At 55.2% G+C, this 23,105-nt stretch overlaps 1 protein-coding gene across 2 annotated transcripts in view; it reads left to right on the forward strand.

The window, feature by feature from the left end:
• The window catches only part of SNX29 (sorting nexin 29), a 473,054-nt gene that overhangs the window by 92,081 nt on the left and 357,868 nt on the right, over nucleotides 1–23,105 (forward strand). For both annotated transcript variants that reach the window (XM_062180202.1, XM_062180203.1), the window contains 3 exons: nucleotides 7,045–7,163; nucleotides 13,149–13,224; nucleotides 15,636–15,718. In XM_062180202.1, the coding sequence (XP_062036186.1) occupies nucleotides 7,045–7,163; nucleotides 13,149–13,224; nucleotides 15,636–15,718 (278 nt within the window). The remainder of the gene's footprint in view (nucleotides 1–7,044; nucleotides 7,164–13,148; nucleotides 13,225–15,635; nucleotides 15,719–23,105) is intronic.

Raw genomic sequence — 23,105 nt, forward strand, 5'->3', positions numbered from 1 at the left:
TCCTCTGGCTCAGAATGGTGTTTTTCCATGTGGGCATCTCGCACTCGTGTGTGTGTGTGTGTGTGTTCATTTTTTCACCTTTGCAGTATATCTTGTTATAACTTTGTGCACCTTATACGTGTCTCAACCTAGAATGCGTATCTTTGCATGAGACAGGGACCTGGAAAGATGAGAATATGCGTGTGCCCACAACAACGTGACTGGGTATTGGGGTGCCAGTGTGAAGCACTGTTTCTGGATGTGTCTGGGATGACGTTTCCTGGGGAGCTCAGTGTTTGAATTGATGGGTGTAGTAAAGTAGACGGCCTTCCCCAGTGTGGTTGGGCATGGTCCAATCTGCTGCAGCCTGAAAAAAAAAAAAAATAACACAGGAAAGGAGTGATTGTTGCTTCTGCCTGTAGCTTCAACTGGGACATTGGTCTAAACTTACCATTGTCTAGGAGTCACACCCATCATGTGCTGTCCTGATGCTCCGACCCCAGACCCGCACTGAAGTGCACTACCAGCTCCCCTGGGGCTCCAGCTTGTAGAGATATGGGGCGTCTCAGTACAAATCCGTCTGTCTGTCTATCTAGCTCTCTAACTACCTCTATCTTTTTTTTAAAGAATTTTTTAAAATTTTATTTGTTTGAAAGTCAGAGTTACACAGAGAAGGAGAGGCAGAGAGAGAGAGAGAGAGAGGGAGAGGTCTTCCATCTGCTGGTTCACTCCTCAATTGGCTGCAACGGCCGGAGCTGCACTGATCTGAAGCCAGGAGCCAGGAGATTCCTCCAGATCTCCCACGTGGGTGCAGGAGCCCAAGGACTTGGGCCATCTTCCACTGCTTTCCCAGGCCATAGCAGAGAGCTGGATCAGAAGTGGAGCAGGTGGGGCTCGAACCGGCGCCCATAGGGATGCTGGCACCAGAGGCAGCAGCTTTACCTGCTACGCCACAGCGCTGGCCCCTATCTACCTATATCTATCATCTCTCTTTCTCTCTCTCCACCTCTATCATCTATCTATATCTGTCTGTCTGTCTGTCTCATCTCTCTATCTCTGTGCCTGCCCTGGTTGATTGCTTTCCCTTGCAGCGCTCTAACGTAGTTGCTGTTCACGGAGAGCCAGGTGTCACGACCTGCCAAAGCTTTCTCCTACGGTTGAGTGGCTTGGCTTGTTGGAATTTCTTTTTGTTTGCGTTTGCTTTTTTGCTGCCAGCCATTCTGAAATGAAGATTTCCATGCACAAGCCTGTTTTTCTACTCCTGAACTATGTGTTAGGTTCCTTTTTCTTGCTCGTAGGGTGTGAATGTTTATGAATGTGAGCTCCAAGGCTTGTGACCCGCTGCATTAGTCATGGTTCTCTAGAGACACAGAATTGAGTGTGTGTGCGCGCGTGCGTGCACGTGTGCCCCCCCCCCTGCTATCATTCTGCCTTACTTCCATGTTTGTTTCTGTCACTCCCCCCGTCCTGATTATTTAAGAAGATTTATTTATTTATTTGAAAGGCAGAATTACAGAGAAAGAGAGAGAGAGAGAGAGAAAGGGAGAGGGAGAAAATCTTCCATCCACTGGTTCACTACCAAAATGGCTGCAATGGCCAGGTCTGGACCAGGCCGAAGTCAGGAGCCAGGAGCTTCATCTGGGTCTCCCACGTGGGTGCAGGGTCCCAAGCATTTGGGCCATCTTCAGCTGCTTTCCCAGGCCCATTAGCAGGGAGATGGGGCAGAAATTAAACAGATGGGACTCTAACTGGAGCCCATAGAGGTTACTGGTGTCGTAGTGGTAGCTTAGCCCACTGAGCCACAATGCTGGCCTGTCTTGATAGATTCTAAGGAATTGGCTTATGTGATTGTGAAGGCCAACATGTTCAAAATTTGCATAGACCCAGGGAAGAGCTGCAGGTCAAGTCCACAGGCAGATGGCTGGCAGAGTTCCTTCATGCTCTGAGGGGTCAGCCTTTTCCTGTTGAGGCCATTGCGGGTGCGGCTTGCCCAAACCTTGTGGGGTGATCTGCTTACTCAGAAAACTACTGATTTCGGCTGGCGCCGTGGCTCACTAGGCTAATCCTCCGCCTTGCGGCGCTGGCACACCGGGTTCTAGTCCCGGTCGGGGCACCCATCCTGTCCCGGTTGCCCCTCTTCCAGGCCAGCTCTCTGCTGTGGCCAGGGAGTGCAGTGGAGGATGACCCAAGTCCTTGGGCCCTGTACCCCATGGGAGACCAGGAGAAGCACCTGGCTCCTGCCATCGGATCAGCGTGGTGCGCTGGCCGCAGCGTGCTACCGCGGCGGCCATTGGAGGGTGAACCAACGGCAAAAGGAAGACCTTTCTCTCTGTCTCTCTCTCTCACTGTCCACTCTGCCTGTCAAAAATAAAAGAAAAAAAATTAAAAAAAAAAAAAACTACTGATTTCAATGTTAGTCTCACCTGAAAATAGCCTTACAGAAACGTCTGGAATAGTGTGGACCAAATATGTGGGTCCCACGGTGCAGGCCAGACAGTTAACCACCCAGCTGCCGTTGGTGCTTAGTCTAGGCCTGTGGGGAAATCCCCACCTGGATTCCCTGGCTCTGTAGAGGAGTCTCTCAGGGGTATCACCCATGGCTCCATGGCCTCAACATAGTCATTCTTCTCCCTGCCTGCTGGTGTCACTCAGTGGAGCCTGGAGGGGGTGATCACCAGCATTGTGATGTGTAAAAGCACAGAACAGTGCAGGGTGGCCTGCATGGGCCTGGGCCCACCAAGGCCATGGGGCCTTCTTGGGACTGTGGATGGCTTCGCCTGGCATAGGGGGATCGTGATCGAACATTTTGCAGAGCAACCCGGGGAAGAGCCGAGGAACGAGGTGGCCTACTGAGTGATACCTTGGTTCTGATTCTAAGCTCAGGTTCATAGGAAGGCACAGGGCCTGCAGTACACAGGACGTGGGGACCATGGCCAGGCCAGGGTCAGCTCAGTGTGGACAGCCATGGCCTCTGGCTAACTTGGGGGCTCTGTTGTCCTTCATATGATCTGTTGGCTAAAAGTGGGCTTACTCCTCTGTGTGCCAATGATGAAATCTTTCTTTGATGGCCAGGAAAACCTCTTGTCCCTCCTGCCTCAATATTAGCCACATTATCTTTGCTTTTTGTTTTCTGAGTGTACTTTTCGAAGGGCATAATGTTTTTATTATAGAAAGGTTTTTTTTTTTTAAATTTCACTTATTTATTTGAGAGGTAGAGTTACAGACAGAGAGAGGGGGAGACAAAGAGAGAGAAAGGTCTTCCATCTGCTGGTTCACTCCCCAAATGGCCACAACAGCTTGAGCTGGGCCATCTGAAGCCAGGAGCCAGCAGCTTCTTCCAGGTCTCTCAGACGGGTGCAGGGGACCCAAGCACTTGGGCCATCTTCTGCTGTTTTCCTAGGCCATAGCAGAGAGCTGATTGGAAGAGGAAAGGCCAGGACACGAACGGTGCCCTTATGGGATGCCAGCGCCAAGGCAGAGGCTTAGCCTACTGTACCACAGCACTGGCTCCAGAAAGTTTTTCTTTTTTTTACTGTCACTTTTTGTGTGTTCTATAACAAAATAATTAAAATATGCAAAAAAAAATTGCATTTCACTAGCAATTAAGCAAGTGAAAAGTGAAACAAGACACCATATTTTCCCATCATAGTTGCCAAGATTTATTTAATAAAAAATAAAATTTATTTTCTTAAAATTTATTTCCAGGGCACAGAAAGAAAGGGGGTTGGGAGGCAGTGAGGGAGATTCTTATATATATATATATATATATATATATATATATATATATATGAGAGAGAGAGAGAGAGAGCGAGGATGCTCCTATCTGCTGGTTCACTCCCCAAGTGCCTGCCATTGCCAGGGCTGTGCAAGGCTGAAGCCAGGATCCAGGGACTCAGTCTAGGTCTCCCACGTGGGTGGCAAGATCCTAGTACTTGAGCAATTACCTACTATCACTCAGCGTGTTAGCAGGAAGCTGGAATTGGGAGTGGAACTGGAACTTGAACCCAGACACTCCGATAGGGGATATGGGCATCAAGATCCAACCGCTATGCCAAACCACTGCCTCTGCCAAGATCTGAAAGTCGAGCAGGTGGAGCCTGGCTTAGCACCCAGGTGGAAGCGTTGGGGGTGGGCAGGCTCGTCCCCGGGGGTCCTCAGTTCCAGGCACGCAGCAGGTTTCAGTCTGTGGGAAGAATGAGCCGGCGTAGAGGGCCGTGCACTGGGACTGTCCTCACAGCCGCCAGCACTTGGCAGCCCTGGGGGAAAATAGTTTGACAGATTGTTGGGAGCTGGAAAATGTTGATCCCACTTGATTGAGCACTGGCACGGCTGAGAACCTGCCCTGAGGACATCCTCGGCTCTGGAAACCAAACCTCATTCAGAGAAGCTATGCCCTGGGGCTGACGTGGCAACCACAGGTGAACAGTGAGCAGCGGAATACTTTGTAGTTCAAGCCTGGCACCTTCATGTTTATGGTCTCAAACATGTCTTTACATTTTTTTAAATTTATGTGACAGACCAAGAGTTCCTGTCAGCTGGTTCATTCTCAAAATGCCAGGCCTGGGCTGAGCTGAAGGCAGGAGCCAGGAACTCATCCAGGTCTCCCAAGTGGGTGGCAGACATTCAGCCCTTGAGCTGTACTGCTGCCTCCCAGGATCTGCATGGCAGGAAGCTGGAATCAGGAGCCGGAACTTGAAACTGAACCCAAGCACTTGATGTGGGATGCCGTATCCCAACCAGCAGCTGGTTGCGTGTGCTCCCCTAGGATTGTGAACATTGAAAATGATGTTTAAAGAGTACCCAGTAGTGCTGGCACCGCAGCTCAATAGGCTAATCCTCTGCCTTGCGGCGCCGGCACACCGGGTTCTAGTCCTGGTCGGGGCGCCGGATTCTGTCCCTGTTGCTCCTCTTCCAGGCCAGCTCTCTGCTGTGGCCCGGGAGTGCAGTGGAGGATGGCCTAAGTGCTTGGGCCCTGCACCCCATGGGAGACCAAGATAAGCACCTGGCTCCTGCCTTCAGATCAGCGCAGTATGCTGGCTGCAGTGCGCTGGCCGCGGCAGCCATTGGAGGGTGAACCAACGGCAAAGGAAGACCTTTCTCTCTGTCTCTCTCTCTCACTGTCCACTCTGCCTGTGGGGGGGAAAAAAAAAAAAGAGTACCCAGTAGTATGAAAAGGAACTGAGAGTTAATATTAAGTGGTGAATACAAGATGGAAAGTTCTGTGTTTACTTTGATTACATCCGTGTAAATGCAAGTGCACACAGCAACAGAAGAAGGGAGCGCAGGGATTGGCTCCTCAGCTGGTGTATTCTGGGTAATGTGGCTGTGGCCGGGTTTCCTTGCCCCCTCGTCTTTTTGGCGTTGTCCAGGTGATAAACTACGTGTCATACTTTTCCGGTGACTAGCGGCAGTCCTTGATATTTTTCCTGCCATCACAGTGCCGTATTCTGAGGCCATCTCTATATTGCTAGTCACTTTGGGATCACTTACTCCCTTCGAGGCAGTGGACTTTGGGGGCCCACTTGTGCTTGGGCAGGGAGACTTATCCTGTGGTGGCCTGGTGTCCCTGGAGGTCACACCTGTCACTGGGAAGCAGGAAGAGTTGTCTTAGAAATAAGCAGAATGGCCTGGGCTTCGACCGACTGTTTTTGCCGGTTTTTGAAAGGGCACCCCTGGCCGCCTCTGGGCATTGGTCCCCCTTGGTCCCCAGCTGCTAGTTCAGAGCCTCACGGTGCCACAGGCCCCACCATGTCCGCTGAAGACTCCACCCACGCTGGGCTCTGCTGCCAGGGCACAGGTGAAAGCAGCTGTCTTGGGCCCCCACAGTGCAGTCTGGGAGTCCCTTTGTAGGACCTGCAGAATTAAATGATAAAATTAGCAGAATTCTGTTAGTCCTATATTTCCTGCTGGGTGCTCAGTGGCCGAAAGCTGGTCCCAGATGCAGGACAAGCCAGTCCGCCCCCAACCTAGGAATGGTGGTTACATTTTCAAGGGCTGCAGAGAAACACCAACAAAGAAGAGCATGCCACAAAGCCTGAAATGTTTCCTGTTGGGTGCTTTGCAGAGAAGAGCCATCCGTGTAATGCCACGTGATTGGTCGGAGGCGGGAAGGCCGCCGTGATGATGGGGAGACCAGGGCTCGAATCTCGCAGCCTTGGTTCTGAGGACCAGCTCATCGTCGGCAGAGCTTCCTTTTCCTCCCTCCTTGCCTTTCCGGTTCCCTGTCTCCCGGTTTCGTTCCTCTGTGGAGTAGGTAGGACGGTGGTAGGTAGGACGAGGCTGTCTTCACTGAGATGCAGGGTGACTTGGTTAGTGTTTCCTGGTTGCTCAGAGGCCGACGCACCAGCCTGGCGCTGCAAAGATCGCGCGAGTTGCTGCTGTACTTTGAGGATCAGATGTTACGAGTTTGGTTAATACTTGAGCTGACTCCCTCTGTTGGAAGGGACCTCGACTTGACCTGGTCTCACTTTGTCCTTTTACCCGCGAGGGACTGGCAGCCAGTGAAGCAAAGCAGCTCCAGGTCAGGTCATGGGGCTGCTGTCCCTTCTCCACCTGCAGCACGTGCACCTGCTCCCGCTTCAGCATTTCACACGCGTCGCTCCCTCCCCGCCAGTCCCCCAGCCCTGTCCCTCCCCGCCAGTCCCCCAGCCCTGTGCCCCTCTTCACTGCAGTGCCTCGGCTCCCTTCTGCTCTCTCAGGTCTCCCTTCCTCAAGGCTGCCTCCCACGGTTGTCGCGCAGTCCCATGAGTCCAGCTGTCACTCTACACCTTTTTGCAGGATTTCTGTCTGCATGCTTCAGGAAGGAGGGATGGACACAGTTTGTAGGCTCTTCTGCTCCCAGTGGTGAACACAGTGGGGCTTCCAGTTGACGCTGGGGAAGATGAGATGCCAGGGCTCTGAACCTGGTCTGTGTGCTCCCTGCTGCCAGTCCTCACCTCCTTTTTTAGCCCCAACCTGGCCTGATGAGTTCCCAGGAGGGCACTAGTGGAGGCCCAGCGGATCTCGCGGTGAGTCCCAAGCCCTCGGCCCTTGGCGCTGTCACGCAGCTGTGTTCTTTGCCCTTAGGCCCCTGGATGGGAACAGCTGCCTCTCCCAGATGCACGGCTGGGCTCCGCTGCAGGTGCTGCACGGTGATGCTGACGTCCTCTTCCCGGTCAGCGGCGTGGGCTCCTACAGCCCAGCAGGTGGGTGTTTCCTGACCATTGCTTTCCTGCAGTGAGAGCGCTGGCTGCCAGAACCAGCAGTGCCTGAGTTACCTGTCCCAGGTGGGAAGGGGACAGGAGGCCCGGGGCTCCAGCAGGAGGGGCTTGCTGAGCTGCACAGGTGAGCCAGGCTTGGCTTCTCAGAACCTGGGTGTCTGGGTGCTCTTGGCTGAGAGAGGGCAGGCAGAGCTGGCTCAGGGCCCCTAGGGAGCCCCTGCCTGGTTCTTCTCCCCTTGACTCTGGCTGTTTGAACTTGGCCGTGTAGAAGCCGACCACAAGTAGCGGCCATCCTTTTGCCTGTTGGGAGCTGTAAGCAGGTGGCTGAACCCCGGCCCATAAGGCCCAGGTCTTGTGCAGACTGGAGCAGTGCTGGGGTCAGTGTCAGCCCGGGAAAGCTGCCTGTGGTCACTGGTGAGTGTTTCTGTGCCACTTCACTTGGGGGAGGGCACTGTGTGTGGTTTGTTACTGTTGTCTTTGTCTAGAGCATGTCACGGGAGGGAGGGCTCGGACGGGCGTGCAGGGAAGTGCCCCTTCCTCTGAGCACAGAAGTACTGCCAGTGCCACCGAGGCCCTGGTCCCACTGACTTAGTCACCTCCCTTTCCTAGGAAGTGAGCCCCCCTTCTCCAGCAGGGCCCCGCAGCTGCGCAGGAGACTGTTGAAATTGGAGCTGGCAGTCAGGCTGTTCTGTCACTCAGCTGAGAGCAGGAGCCCCCACTCAACACAGCACAGACAGAGATGAGGAGGGACATAGTCGGGGTCCCACCCAGTATTGGTTCTAGAATGTTCTGTATGAACCAGCATGATTCCTGCTCTGAGCATCTGCATTGCCGGCTGTCAGAGGAGGCCTCTGTGTCTGTCAGACTGGCTCACCAGAGGAGTTGTGGTTATCGCTGCCTCTCTGTGTGTGGTCACCCACCCTGGACTCAAGGTGTCTCCCCTGGCTCTGTGAGGCCACGCTAAGGAGGCGGTGCTTGTCCTGTACATGCCGCTGTGAGCTCTGCCCCTTCTCCCCTCTCAGCTTGAACTTGGCTGAGGTGCCAGGGCCATGGCCTCAGCCCCGCCAGCTTCTGGAGCAGCTACAGCTTCTTCCCAGGTCTCAGCTGAAGTCTGGGGGAGGGGGAGGCAGCCTGGTGGGCTTCACTGGTGTGTGCAGCCAGAACGCCAAGTCCTGTGTCTCCCCAGGGCACCCTTGCTCCCTGTGCCCCCCACCCCCCATTCAGCATAGCGGCAGGCAGGGTGTCTGAGAAGGGGTGGGGCTCACAGAGGGCCGGGACTCCCAGTGTGCGTCCGAGGCCTCCAGCGCGATTCAGCTCCTGCTCACCTTGTCTTGTGCCCCGCCGAGGGGGCCTGGCTGTTTGGTTTGTGAATGATTGCTGAGCTTGGAGGCGCGAGTGGCAGGCAGGCAGGCTGTGTCTCACGTGGCTCCCTCGTGTCTGGCCGGGGCTCCTGCAGACCATCAGAACTTCGGGGCCGTCGGGGGCTGCGCCTGGGGCCTTGCTGTCTGCTGTTCATGGTGCGATGAGGTGGGTGCCCGTGGAACCCAGCGTCCTCCTGCTCTGTGTGTTCCACAGCTACAGCTTGGGAGGGGGAAAGGGGGAGGAGGGGAACCCTGAAAGGCACGAGTGTCCCAGGTCCGGCAGAGGCGGCCCGGTGGGGTAGGGACTTCCCTGGAGCTGCGTTTCCTGGGTTAAGGAGTGACTCAGAGGGGAGGCACAGCCCAGGGCCGCAGCACGGCCCCCAGTTGAGGAGCTGCAGGCTTGGGCACAGCACGTGTCTGCTGTGGCGTGGCTGTTGTCCTCAGAGGGGCTGAGTGTGTCGTAAGTGCCCCGCCGGTTTCTGAGGACTTCCCTAGGTCTGTTTGCAGCCTGAGTCCTCAGACTTCCTTCTTCCCAGCAAGTGTCAGGTTCTTCCACTTCTCCCCGACCTGACCTCGGGTCTGTGGGTTGCAGCGCTGCTGGGATCTGGTCGCTGACTCTGGAGTGTTGAGACCTGTGGTGGCTGGCGGGGCACTGCGCTGAGTGTGAGTGCAAGCCCACTCACACAGGGTTGATGGTTTTACCTTGTAATGATCCAGCATTCCTGCTCTTTTTTTTTTTTTAAAGGTTTTATTTATTTATTTGAGAGGTAGAGTCACAGAACAGTCTTCCATCCACTGGTTCACTGCCCAGATGGCCGCAATGACCAGAGCTGGCTGATCCACAGCCAGGAACCAGGAGCTTTTTCCGGGTCTCCCATGCAGGTGCAGGGGCCCAAGCACTTAGGCCATCTTATACTGCTTTCCCTGGGTGCTTTAGCAGGGAGATGGATTGGAAGTAGAGCCGTCAGGACACGAAATGGTGGGCATGTGGGATGCAGACATCGTAGGTGGTGGCTTTGTCCGCTACGTCATAGCGCCAGCCCATCATTGTCAACTCTTGCCTAGGCCATTGCAAAGTAAATTTTTAAAAAAAGATTCGTTTATTTATTTGGAAGTTGGAGTTAAACACAGAGAGAAGGAGAGGCAGAGAGAGAGAGGAGAGAGAGAGAGATCTTCAATCCATCTGTTCACTCCCCAATTGGTTGCAACAGCTGGAGTTGCGCCAATCCGAAGCCTGGAGCTTCTTCCAGGTCTCCCACAAGGGTGCAGGGGCCAAGGACTTGGGCCATCTTCTGCTTTCTCAGGCCATAGCAGAGAGCTGGATCAGAAGTGGAGCATCCAGGACTTGACCCAGTGCCCATATGGGATGCTGGCACTGCAGGCAGTGGCTTTACCTGCTATGCCACAGTGCCAGCCCTGCAAAGTAGATTTTTAACCATACTATGTCAGCTTCTACTCTTCTTTTGAAATATTTATTTGTTTGAAAGGCAGAGTGATAAAGGGGGCAGAGAGAGATAGAAAGATCTTCCATCCCAACAGCCAGATCTGGGCCAGGCTGAAGCCAGGAGCCAGGAACTCCATCCAGGTCTCCCACATGGGAGATAGCGGCTCAAGTACTTGGGCCTTCTTCCACTGCTTTTCCAGGAACATTAGGAGGGAACTGAATCGGAAGTGGAGCAGCTGAGGCTTGAACTGGTCTCAGGTTTGGGATGCCAGTGTCAGAAGTGGTGGTTTAACCTGCTGCGCCAGGATTCTGGCTGCATGTTAGTGTTTATTCCTTCCCTCCCTCCCTCCCTCCTTCCCTCCCTCCCTCCCTCCTTCCTTCCCTCTCTCCCCTTCCCTCCCCTCCCCTCCCTGCCTTCCTGCCTTCTTCCCCTCCCCTCCCCTCCCTCTCCCCCTTTCTCTCTCTCTCTCTTTCTTTCTTTCAAAAAGATTTTATTTATTTAAAAGGTAGAGTTACAAAGAGAGAGAGAGACAGAGAAAGGTCTTCAATCCACTGGTTCACTCCCCAGTTGGCTGCAACAGCCAGAGCTGTGCTGATCCGAAGCCAGGAGCCAGGAACTTCTTCCAGGTTTCCCACGTGAGTGTAGGGGCACAAAGGACTTGGGCCATTTTCTTACTGCTTTCCCAGGCCATAGCAGAGAGCTGGATCAGAAGAGGAGCAGCTGGGACTCGAACCAGCACCCATATAGGATGCCAGCATCGCTGGTGGATGATTAACCTACTGCGCCACAGGGCTGGCCCTCACGTCTGCTGTTGTTGACTGATGTCTGTCCTTCCTCCCTCCCTCGTTCCCTCCCTCCTTTATTTATTAGTCAGTCAGCCAGTCAGCCAGTCCTTCCTTTAGCCATCATTTCAACTGCACCTGGATTGAATTCCAGACTCGCAGAGTGGCCGGGCCCGGGGCCCCACCGACACTGCTGGCCTCACTTCCTCCCATTTCCCCTTTGCCTGCTGCCGTAGCGCTGCCAGCTGCTCCCACATCCTGAAACGGAGCCCCAGCCAGTCTCCGCCTGTTCCTCCCGCTGGCGCAGCCCCGGGGGCTTCCTGCTGCTTGCAGCTCCAGTGTTGTCTTCTTGGAGAAGGCTTCTGGGCCCCTCCTGTGAGGGGTCAGTCCTGGGTCTCCCACAGCCACAGCGCTGGGTCCATGTCGTTACCCGATGACCCTCTGCCCCTGCTGGTGTGGGAGGGCCACGAGGAGCACGGGACTGGGTCTGTGTCACTTCCAGTGTGGCCCTGGACCTGGCCAGTGCCTGGCCCACAGCTGGGCCTTGGTGAGCCCTTGCTGACGGGTGGTTGGATGGGTGCAGTGGGTGCAAGAAGCATGTGCTGAAGGGAGTGGACACGTGGCACTGGAAAAATGGTAGTGGGCTAGAAGGCCCGGAGTGGGCAGTAGTGCCGTGGTCCCTGCGTTGGGAGGGGCCTGCTGGGAAGTCAGCTGGGGCCGAGTCAGCAGCACACCGATGCCCAGTGGTTGGCTGCATTGCTGTGTTCCAGCCAGGGTGTCCATGTTGTGCTTTGGCGTCCCTCTTGGCTTCAGAAAGTGGAATCTGACAGCTGGAGATGAGTTGGGTCAGCAGGGATGACCCAGAAACCAGATTTCCTGCTCTGGAAGGCCCCTGGGGGCAGGGCAGTGCCTGGGTTGCACCTTTGGACCAGGGTGCCATGCGAGGGTGCATGGAAGGCTCCGGACGGCAGCTGGCCCTGTGGTGGTGGGGATGGTGGGGTCACGCTGTCCTGAGCTTACATCCCTGGGGGCGGAGGGTGTGAGTTGGGCAGGTCTGAGGTCAGGGTGACCCGGGGGAGCCTTCTCACAGGAGGGGTGGAGAGCTGCCATCCTCACAGAGGTGAGGCTGTGGCGAAGCCTTGGCCAGATCTGCCCAGGGTGACAGGGCCATGCGTGGCTGCAAGGTTAGGGAGAGGTGCATCACGCAGGAGTGCTGTGGAGGCCCAGGGAGGTGGTGAGCGGTGGGCGGTGGCGGGGGGGCAGGCGGGTGCTGAGGGAAGGTCTCTGTGCGTCCCCCGAGAGCAGGCCCAGGTGACCAGGAGGGTGAGAACCTGAAGCGGCCAGCGTCTGTCACACAGCTGAGTTGAAGTATCACCTAAGTACGTGGTCGGCATGACTAAAGCGTTGTATGGCCGACGTTACGTCATCTGTTGTAGCTGAGGCCACTGAGGGGCAGAGAGGCCCCAGCAGCCTGCTCCTTCAAAGCTGGGCAGCAGGGAACCGGACCTACGCAGTAAGGCAGAGCCTGCACCCCTAAGCTAACCAAGGTGGCGGGTAGCACGGAAGGTGGGGGCGTAAGCACTTTTAATTTCCCCTGCAAATTTCTTGAAAGAATTGAGTGAGTTGGAAAGCAGGCAGAAGAAAAAGTTGAGAATTTTTTTTTTATCCCCTTAAGTTCCCTGAAGTTCAGCCGGTAAGAGCTTGAGCAGTCTTGTGGCTCAGCCAGGCCCGAGGGCCGTGGTAGATGGCTCAGGGAAGCCGTGGCGCGTGCTCCGTCCATCCCTGCCACAGGGCGCCTCTGCTTCCCTTGGGAGATTTTTTTCTTGAAGGAGCGGGGACTCTCTTGGGTAACACTGATCTTAATGTCATCATCCAGCCAGAGGCTCATGAGTTGGCACTTTGTCCTGCTAGGAGACTTGAGTAGCGGCTAATGCATGCATGACCATCATGAATGGCCCACTCGGCTGCAGACATCCTCAGCGGCTCGACCATGCTGCCCCCTAGTGTCCCCCTCAGGTCACTGCAAGCAGGAGCCTTTTTTTTTTTTTTTTTTTTTCCTGCCTGCTGTTTCATTCTGAGGTCCTCCCTGAAAGATCGTGGATTTCATGCGTGATTCCACATGACTCAGGGTCCAGAGGGTCACAGGTTAAATGAGAGCATGGGGCCTCCTGTCACTGACTGATACCCAGGGAGAGATGACGTCTGAGACATGAAACAAGCTGCAGGTGAAAACGCAGGGTGCGGGTGGTGGTGGGGTGGGATGAGACCCCGGTAAGTCAGCCGACAGCAGGTGAGGCAGCGTCTGCCTGGTGTCCTCGTCCTGCGGAGTACATGACGTGGAAACAAAAGCCTGACCTCCCTTCTGTTTGTTCCCGTGCACAGATGTCCCCCTGGGAAGCCTGGAGAACGGGACGGGCCCGGAGGATCACGTCGTGCCGGAGCCTGGCCTTCGGTTCAGGTTAATGTCAAGGGGCCAGCGCTGCCTCGGGGAGGGGAGTGTCCGCACCCGGCCCTCACGCCCATCTTCCGAGTCCCACCTTCTACCCCACACTGTGAGGTGGCTGGGGGTCCTGGGTGCTCTGTGCCCGGGGCGCTTGTAATAAGGGACAGTGTTTGCCAAACCTCACTTGCTTGCTACTTTGATTCCACACTTCCGGGCCCTGTCAGTTACCTCCTCTATCATTTTGTTAATTTCAGCGTTGGTTAGTCTTTGATAGTAATATTGAATAGTCCCAGCATTGCATGGTATTGCAGCCGCTTAACTATTATATAATAGCGGTGACACATAGTCAGAACTAATTCTAAATCCAAATGTCTCCAGGGCCAGCCCAAAGTCATTGAGCCAGGAGGGACACCAGGGTCCTGTGTCACCACTGTTCTTGGTGCTCTTGCTGACTCATTTTCCTTCCCTGTCTTCGTGGTTTCAGTTTGTCACATCTCCATGTGCAACCCTAGCTCCTGGGTGGGAGTTCTTGTCTACCCCGAGCCATGCTCGTGTAGACAACAGTTCCGTTCTCCGAAAATGGCACTACTGCCGGAGGCTTTTGCTGCTCAGTGCAACGTCAGGGAGGATTGGTGTCACCAGACCCTGCCAAGGCTCTGAGTCTTTTTTGGGCTGTTTATCTGAGAACCTTTGGAAATTGTGGCAGTGAATGAGAAAAAACCAGTCTCAACGCCAGCTCTGTCAGCCGTTGGCATCCTGGTGCTTTCCCTCCTCGCTGGGTGTTTGCTAACCACACGATGGCTTCCTGTTTCACAAAAGAGGTGAAGCGCACTTGGCTAATTTTGCAGATTCTTTGTAAATAGCTAATTGGGGTGGGAGTGGGGTGCTGCGGGGGACAGCCCCAGTGTGTCGGAGTGCCCGGGCCTGGCCTGGGCTGCCCTGCTTCCCAGCCAGCGTCCTGTTCGCGCACCTTCTGGCAGGCAGCACAGGATGACTCCAGTGCTTGGGTTTCTGCCACCCGCCTGGGAGACTTGGATCTGATTCCTGGCTCCCGGATTCTGTCTGGTCCCACCCTGGCTGCTGTAGGCATTGGAATCAGCAGATGGAAGACCTCTCTGTCGGTCTTTCTGCCTTTTTTTTTTTTTTAAAATTGTTTATTTATTTGAAAGGTGGAGTTACAGAGAGGCAGAGAGAGAGAGAGAGAGAGAGAGAGAGATAGAGAGAGAGAGGTCTTTCATTTGCTGGTTCACTTCTCAAATGGCTGCAATGGCCAGAGCTGCTCTTATCCGAAGCCAGGAGCCAGGAGCTTCTTCTGGGTCTCCCATGTGGTGTAGAGATTCAAGCACTTGGACCATCTTCCACTGCTTTCCCAGGCCATAGCAGAGAGCTGGATTGGAAGTGGAGCAGTGGGGACTTGACCTGGTGCCCATATAAGATGCTGGTGCTGCAGGTGCTGGCTTTACCTGCTTCACCACAGTGCTGACCCCTCAAATAAAAATTTTTAAAACTAAACAACAACAAAAAAAACCTATTCTTATTTATAGTAGTTTTGCTATGAAATGTTGCTGTGAACACTGAACCATTACTGTCAGGGGAAGTACAAGCTTAGGCTCCCTTGAGACTCTCGTCACATTTTTGTCACCTTGACACACATACATACACATATACACACACGTGTACATGTACACGTACACGCACACACACACACATACACACACATATAGACATTACACATATACATATACACACATACACATATACACACACATATATACACATACATTACACACAGATACATATACATATACACACATACACATATACACACATACACATATACGCACATTATACACACATACACACATATACACACACACAAACACACACACGCACATTTACCAGGTCCTCCACTTTGACCTCATAGCCTCCGCACCACACCTCGTGGCTGAGTGAGGCATAGCCTCCTTGTTCAGGGAGCACCACACAGCCCTGGAGCACCACGCCTGGGGCCATTGTGAAAAGTGAGATCCCCAGCAGACGGCGTGGCAGCGTGGGAACCATGGTGCCGAGGGACTGGGAGGAAGACACTGGTTTACGGCAGGAGAGCTGAAACAGGGTCGGGCGTGGCCTTGTTGGGCCTTGGCTGGGAGCGTGTGCGCCGGGTGACTTCCGTCTGTCTCGGCCCCGCACGTGCCCTCAGATGCCCGCAGAGGGGCGGTGGGAACTCATTCCCAGGGAAGGCATTTCAGGGAGCCAGCGGCCTTGCAAGCGCGGAGGCTGGAAGCGCTGAGGGCCGGCTGCCTCCTGGGCCGTGTGCTGCCCAGCCCTAAACAAGCTTCAGCTGCAGCCGCCTTGGAGTGGTCAGGTTGTGACGGAGCACCGGGCGAGTGGCTGAGTCTAACTTCCTTCTGCCTGCTTTTTCCCAGCGTGGAAGCCGGCTCTCCAGGCCACGGAAGTCCGCTGAGCAGCCTGCTACCCGCTGCCTCGGTGCCGGAGTCGATGACAGTCAGTAAGTACTTTCTGAGCCGTCGCCAGCGAGCCCGGGGTGACGGGGCCTCTGCGGCACAGCAGTGCCCTGGTGCTGCTTCTCGTGCGACTGCGAACTGGGCAGGAAGCAGATGCGTGTTTCCCAGGCTGTGGAGCTGGATCATTCCAGCATGGGTCCCTTTCCATCTCTGGAGGAATTATTCTTCCGAGTGGGGAAAAGTCTCTCAAAGATGACCAGATGTTGCTGTGAAAACTGTCTCCGACTTCACTGCCCAGAAAAGGACTTAGCTGTGTAGCCATTAGGATGAGGGCTAAATGGCTTTGCATAACCAAGTATCAACCGCCGGTGGCTGAGCCAGACAGCCATTCCTTCATTTCTGTGCAGAGCTAGGCAGGCTGGGGACAGAGCAGGCTTCATCGCCGTCAGAGAACACGGCTCCTTCTGTCCTGCCTCGTAAAACAAACTAGGTGTTTCAGCTCCAGCCATCCATCCTCATTCCAGGTAGAGGAGCAAAGGAGAGACTCCTCCAGTTTCTCACGCAGAATTCCGAGGCCCTAAATTAGGTGGTTTAAAAGTAATTTTCTCACCGACCTCCGACTGAAGTTTAGCATTTCCTTCAGTTAGGAAAGTAGCAGCAAAGCATGGGGACCATAGTAGTGTCAGCCAAAGGGTGATTGTGTCCTGGGTAGAAGTCACAGGCAGCTGGGACAATTGTGCCGTGAGAAGGAGATCTCCGAGTGTGGTTTTCTGCCTGAAAATATGGTGGCTATTTACCGTGCTACCAAGGAAACCTGCGTGTTACTGGGTCCCTTGTCTTTTTCACACTGGGATCGCCCTGTTGCAGTTTCATCGGGGTCCTTTGTCATCTTGTGAGTTCTACGTAGTTTCTGAAAAAAAATGCATAGCTTCCCCAGACTGCAGCATGGTCCCATGGTACACATGAGCTGGAGACCCCCAGCTGCGAGGACCCTTCCTGGGAGTCACCCACAGTGTCCTTCGCATGCCTCTGGGTCCTGTGTTTCCCCATAGCCACAAAGGAGGCAGGGCACTGATTTAAAAAAAAAGAGTTTTGCTTGCTAAGGAAGGCAGGCTGAAGCATGGGCGGCAGCTAGCACCCCGGAGTCCTGAGGGGGAAGCAGGAAGCGAGCGGCCATGTGAGGCTGGTGAGGGGATGACCGACGTCGCCTTGTCTCGGGACCGTGAACTTGGAGTTCCGCCAAGCACTCACCGAGCGTGGGGCAAGCGTGCAGTGGGTGAAGGCATGACTCAGCGTATTTTATATTTCGGTCACGTGTTTCCCACTCTACTATTAGCCTGTCGTATTATTTTTAAGGGTGCCCTGGAAAGCCTTTATTTGAAAAGGAGACTCTGTCATTTCTGTCAGTGAGGAGCCACTGTCGACTTGGAGTTGGTCGCTGTCAACACAGGCAGCGAGGGCAGGGTCTGTCTGTCCAGGCTGAGACCACTGCCGTCGTCACCACGAGCCCTCTGCGTGGCTTCGCTCCTGCGCCCAGGCTAGAGCACCTGCCAGCGTGGGTCCGGGCCTCCAGGCAGCTGGGCGGCCACTGGGGGACCAGAAGCAGCGGGACAGGGCCAGCCCCTTGAGTGCTTCTCAAGCAAAGGGACTTTGCTGGAAAAAAGTAGGGATTGAGGCCGATCGCCATCTTAGGTCTCGGCCCCACTGAGGCCTGCTGTCACTCAGTGCTGCGTCTTCCCCGCACCTGGCTCCAGGTGGTGACACCGTGACGTGGATGGAGGACGCTTTGGTGCTAAGCTGGAGACGTTCTCAGGGACACCATTTTTGGCCTGATGTACCTTTTTTTTTTTTTTTTTTTTTTTTTTTTTTTGAAGATTTATTTATTTATTTGAGAGGCAGAGTGGCAGGGAGAGTCAGAGATCTTTCATCCGCTTAGTCTCCAAATGCTGGCAATAGCAAGGGCCAGGCCAGGCCAGAGCCAGGAGCCTGGAGCCTGGAGCCTGGAGCCCAGTCTGGTTTCCCATGTGAGTGGCAGAGACTCAAGTACTGTTATGTGCATTTTCAAAATGATGGGCCCTGGGGCCTGCGCTGTGGTGCAGTGGGTTAACACCCTGGCCTGAAGCGCCGGCATCCTATAGGGGCGCCAGTTCAAGACCTGGGTGCTCCTCTTCCTATCCAGCTTTCTGCTATGGCCCGGGAAAGCAGTAGAAGATGGCCCAAGTCCTTGGGCCCCTGCATCCACTTGAGAGACTGGGAAGAAGCTCCTGGCTCCTTGCTTCGGATCAGCACAGCTCTGGCCGTTGTGGCCATCTGGGGAGTAAACCACTGGATGGAAGATCTCTCTCTCTCTGCCTCTCCTCTTTCTGTGTAACTCTTTCAAATAAATAAATCTTTTTTAAAAAAATGGCAGGGCCCTGAGGTGTGGCCTCGGGTCTCATCTCTGCACCGGCGCGGGCCTGTACTCCGTGCTCTGCAGACTGAGGTCCCAGCATCTCAGCGAAGCCTGGTTTGCTCTGTCTCTCCCTCGGCTGCCTCTGTCACTGGCCCAGCCCATGTGTTCTCACAGACAGCGTCGCCCTGAACTCACTCGCGTTACGGGCGTGGCGGCCGCGGGGTGGTTTTCTGGGTTTTCTGCATGCAGTTTCCTAGAAATCATTTCATGGTTTGGTGTCTTGGGCAGGGAGTGGCGTTTCCTGAGTTTGACTTGAGTCTCTGTAGGACGATTCTTGTGTTTGGCCTCCTTGCTTGGTGGTCAGGCTGCCTGGGGTGATGCCTGTGTGGGGTGGCAGGGAGGGCTGGAGGCCCTGGGCCTGCACTGTGGGCCACCCTGCATGTTCAGCACCGAGGCCCAGCTTTCTAGAAAGTTCCCTCCACCCCCATCCGGGTCATCTGCGGGAGAGTGGGAAGAGCAGGTCGCTGCGTCCTGGCTGTGTCCGGCTGCTGGGGGCCGGCTGCCCCGGCAGAAAGGTCTGTCTTCACAGTTCCAGAGGCTGGGAGGCCAAGGTCAAGGCTGGCCGAGGTGGTCTGTGGCGCGGCCTCTCCTGGGCTTGCTCATGGCCACCCCGTCTCTGAGTCCGCACTTGGCCTGGCAGGTGCAGCCCTCGTGTCCCTCTTCCTCTTCTGAGGACAGCCAGCTCCCGCGCTTGGGGCCTCAGCGTTAATTACCTCTCAGATTGCCTCCTCAAAGGCAGTCGCACTGCGTGTTAGGGCTCTTCTCAGCTGTCATTGCTGTAACTAATACTGATGCGAGGCCGGTGCCATGGCTTAACAGGCTAATCCTCCGCCTTGCGGTGCCGGCACACCGAGTTCTAGTCCCGGTTGGGGCACCGGATTCTATCCCGGTTGCCCCCTCTTCCAGGCCAGCTCTCTGCTGTGGCCCGGGAAGGCAGTGGAGGATGGCCCAAGTGCTTGGGCCCTGCACCCGCAAGGGAGACCAGGAGAGGCACCTGGCTCCTGGCTTCGGATCAGCGAGATGTGCCAGCCGCGGCGGCCGTTGGAGGGTGAACCAGCGGCAAAAAGGAAGACCTTTCTCTCTGTCTCTCTCTCACTGTCCACTCTGCCCGTCAAAAAAACAAAACAAAACAAAAAAAAAACAACTGATGCGAGGTGACTTGTAAAGAAAGAGGTTCTCATGGCTCTCAGTTGTGGGGCTCCGAGGGCCAGCGTGCTGCACCCCAGGGTGGGGAGAAGCGGGAGAGGGGAGCAGATGTGTGGGGAAGGCGCGGGTGTGGGAGAGCCGGAGGGGACATGCCTTGCTCTCCCTGGAGCGGCTGGCTTTCGTGCTCACTGGGGCAGGCCTGTGAGTGCTCGCTGGCTTCCAGGAGAGCCAGCTCAGTCCCCTGCCGAGAGCTTTCCTTGCTCTGGGAGGCCCTAACACCTGCCCCCAACGATGGGGGCCAGGCCACGGTCAAGCTGTGGCGGGCTACAGCGCGTGGATCCGGGAGAGACAGACTTCGGTCTCTAACATGCTGCCTGCCAGGGGCTGTGTCCCAGGGCGGTCCAGGTCTGGATTTGGGATCTTGACCCAGCAGGTGAAGAGCGCAGAGTCTGAGCTCCCACAGACGTGGAAGAGCCTGCAAAAACATCACTTGGGCTCACACGTCTCCTGCCCGGTGGCTTCGGCCTCAGGTAACGTCTGGGTGCGGCTGGCTGGCTCTGCCGCGTGTGCTGCGGCGAGGTGCTGAGGTTCTGGTACTTGGGGATGATCCACGAGCGCCCTCTGCCGAACAGCCTTCCTGTTGGTGTCTGTGCAGTTGCAAGGGTTACGCACTCTTGGTAGTCACCCCTCAGAGAAGAGGGTTCGTCACCGCTGACACCCACGTTACTGCCGTCTCTTGCTACAAAAGCGTCTTAGGGGCCGGCGCCGTGGCTCAACAGGCTAATCCTCCGCCTTGCGGCGCCGGCACACCGGGTTCTAGTCCCGGTCGGGGCACCGGATTCTATCCCGGTTGCCCCTCTTCCAGGCCAGCTCTCTGCTGTGGCCAGGGAGTGCAGTGGAGGATGGCCCAAGTGTTTGGGCTCTGCACCCCATGGGAGACCAGGAAAAGCACCTGGCTCCTGCCATCGGAACAGCGCGGTGCGCCGGCCGCAGCGCGCTACCGCGGCGGCCATTGGAGGGTGAACCAACGGCAAAAGGAAGACCTTTCTCTCTGTCTCTCTCTCACTGTCCACTCTGCCTGTCAAAAAAAAGAAAAAAAAAAAAAAAAAAAAGCGTCTTAGGAAGAAGTTAGTTATGGAGCAAGGCAGTACAGTTTTGAGTGCCCCGAGTCAGCCCCAGTCCTCCCTCAGAGAGGCTTTGCGTTGACAGATGCGTCTACAGTTCTCGTCGGTAGGGCTGCAGAGCCGGATCTGATGTCTCCTGTGGCCCTCGTGGCCAGGAGGGCAAGCGCTGGTGCTGGCGGCCCTAGCTGGGCCGTGCCAGCTGTGTCTCCTTGGCGTGCAGTGGCTGTGCAGTGTGTGTCTCACAATTCCAGCCACTAGAGGGCAGCTGGTACTTGCTTGTGTTCTGCTCTGTAACGTTGTGTCTTGGCTGTCCCTTCTCCCTTCTCCCTGGTCATCCAGCTGAACTGCTGTGTGATACTCTACCACGTGACTTGTGGCCGCTCCAGCTGTCCAGCCAGTATTTTTGTTGTTTGAGTTTTCCTTAAGAGAGTTTCCTCGTTCATGGTAAGGAAAAAATGCACACTGCTAGGTGCTGTTAGTGGTGAGCTCGGTCCGACCTGGTCAGTGTCGTGTTGTCTCTTCTTCGGTGCCCCCTGGGGGTAAATGGCTCCCGGTGAGACAGCGGGTCAAGGCTGTGCGGTGTTCGTGGGCTTGCCAGAGCTGTTCCGTGTTGGGGGTGTTGCCAGTTCCTTTGCACGTCACCACCGTGGGTTGCTCATGGTTTAGGCTAGAAAGTGGCCTTGGCGAGCGGGTGTCGCCCTGAGTGGCAGCTCCCTTCACGTTGAGTTTTCTCCATGTGAGCTGCTGGTTTGTACCCTGAGTTTTGGGCCTCTGGTGCGCTCCTGCCCGTGTTCTGGTTGATTTGTGAAGGAACAGGAGGCTAGGCCGGACAGACCCCATCGCTGTCTGTGCTTACGGCGGAGATGGGGAGCGTTGTGGGGATGGCACCTGTCTGGCCTTGCGCTTTCCTGCGCACCAGAACTGAAACAGTCATGTGTGTCCTGCCGCTGAGAGCCCCTGGTGCGAGTTCCCCACGCGGCCTGGGGCCTGTGTTCATGGGTCTTCCTCAGTCGGCTGTGACCACTGGCTCCAGATTATTCAACAAATCCCAGTTGAGCGTCTACTGTGTGCTGGGTACCGTCAGTAATGAGGCTGGTGATGAACCCAGACTTCCTGATTATAGAGCTTGCCTGCCTCCCCTTGGCCAGTTCTTCCTCTTCTTCCTCTTCCTCCTCCTCCTCTTCCTCCCCTTCTCATTCTCCTCCCCTACTCCTCCCCTTCCCCTTTCCGTTCTTCCTCCCCTTCCTCCCCTTCTCCCTTTTCCTCCTTCATCTCTTTTTTTTTTTTTTGGGGGGGGGGCAGGGGTTATTTTGTTTGAAAGACAGAATTGGAGAGAGAGGGAGAGAGACAGAGATATTCCATCTCTGGCACACTTCCCATATGGCTGTCACGGCTAGGGCTGGGCAAGGCTGAAGCCGGGAGCTTTTTCGGGGTCTCCCACATGGGCTCAGGGGTCTTAGCACTGGGTCTTCCAGGTGCATTAGGAGGAAGCTGGACTGGATGCACAGTGGAAGTGGGACTCGCACTGGGTGCTCTGCTGTGGGACACGCGCGTCCCAGGTGTGGCGAATGCGCTGCGGCACAGTGCTTCTACTTGTTAAAAATTCTTTAAACTCCCTTTTCCTTTATTTTCCCCCCCTTTCTGTTTCAAAAATCTTTGTCTCCCTTTTACGGGAACAAAATATAACCTTAATTTTAATGAGTGAATAGAAAAGGAGTTTGCCTAGTATGCTGTAGTTAAGTGAAAAGAAAGTTATGCATTTTTGAAATGAAATGAAGCATAAGAAATACACGTGGCTAACCTGTAGTGCCTCCAAAAGTATTGAGTAGCGTTCTTGGAACTGGCACACAATGTCCCGTTACGTCATCATCATCTGCTGTTTGTACTTTCTGTACACACCAGATTTTATGATCAAGAACAGTTTTTCAAGTTTTCCAGTTTTGTTTAATTATTGGCATTCTTTAAACATTTTTTTTCCAGTTGCATTTTTATTTCTTGGAGAGGCGGAGAGAGACAGACACACAGCCAGAGAGCTGTGTCTGCTGCTTCCTTCTCCAAGTGTCCTCAATGGCCAGGACTGGGTTGGGGCCGACGTTGGGAGCCAGGAACCCAGTCCAGGTCTGTCATGTGGGTGGCCTGGACGCGGCTGCTTGGGCCATCACCAGCTGCCTCTCAGGGTCTGTGTTAGCAGGAAGCCGGGACTAGAACACAGGCACTCTGATACGGGATGGGGGCATCCCCACCTCGGCTCTGTGCTCACCCAGTGACATTCCTAGGTTGAATTTCGGGCAACAATGCTTTAATAAAGATGTGGATTAAGTAGTTTCTAAGTCCCAGACAGAGGGCTGAAGAGGGTGCAGTGGGGCCCCTTGGTGCCAGAGGCTGCTCCAGCCCCAGAGCAGCTGTGCCTTTATGAGAATGCAAACACTGCTGCTCTCGGCCGGGGTCAGCGGGGAAACTGCAGCGGACAGACAGGCGTGTTTCTGGGGTGCTCCTGGGGGTTCTCAGAGCGAACCGCACTGACAGTGACGGACAGCGCTCAGTCAGCAGGCAGGTGGCAGTGTTAAGCTCGAAGATCCTCTGAGTTTCCTCGCTGGCTTCCCAGCAACCCGCGCGGTACAGGCTCCCTGTGCGTATGGCACGGTTCCCGGGCAGAGGCTGAGTACACACTCAAGGCCCCATGGCCGAGCTTCCGGGGCTGTGGCTCCA

The sequence above is a fragment of the Lepus europaeus genome, chromosome 21, assembly GCF_033115175.1.
Source record: "Lepus europaeus isolate LE1 chromosome 21, mLepTim1.pri, whole genome shotgun sequence".
Classification (NCBI taxonomy): domain Eukaryota; kingdom Metazoa; phylum Chordata; class Mammalia; order Lagomorpha; family Leporidae; genus Lepus; species Lepus europaeus.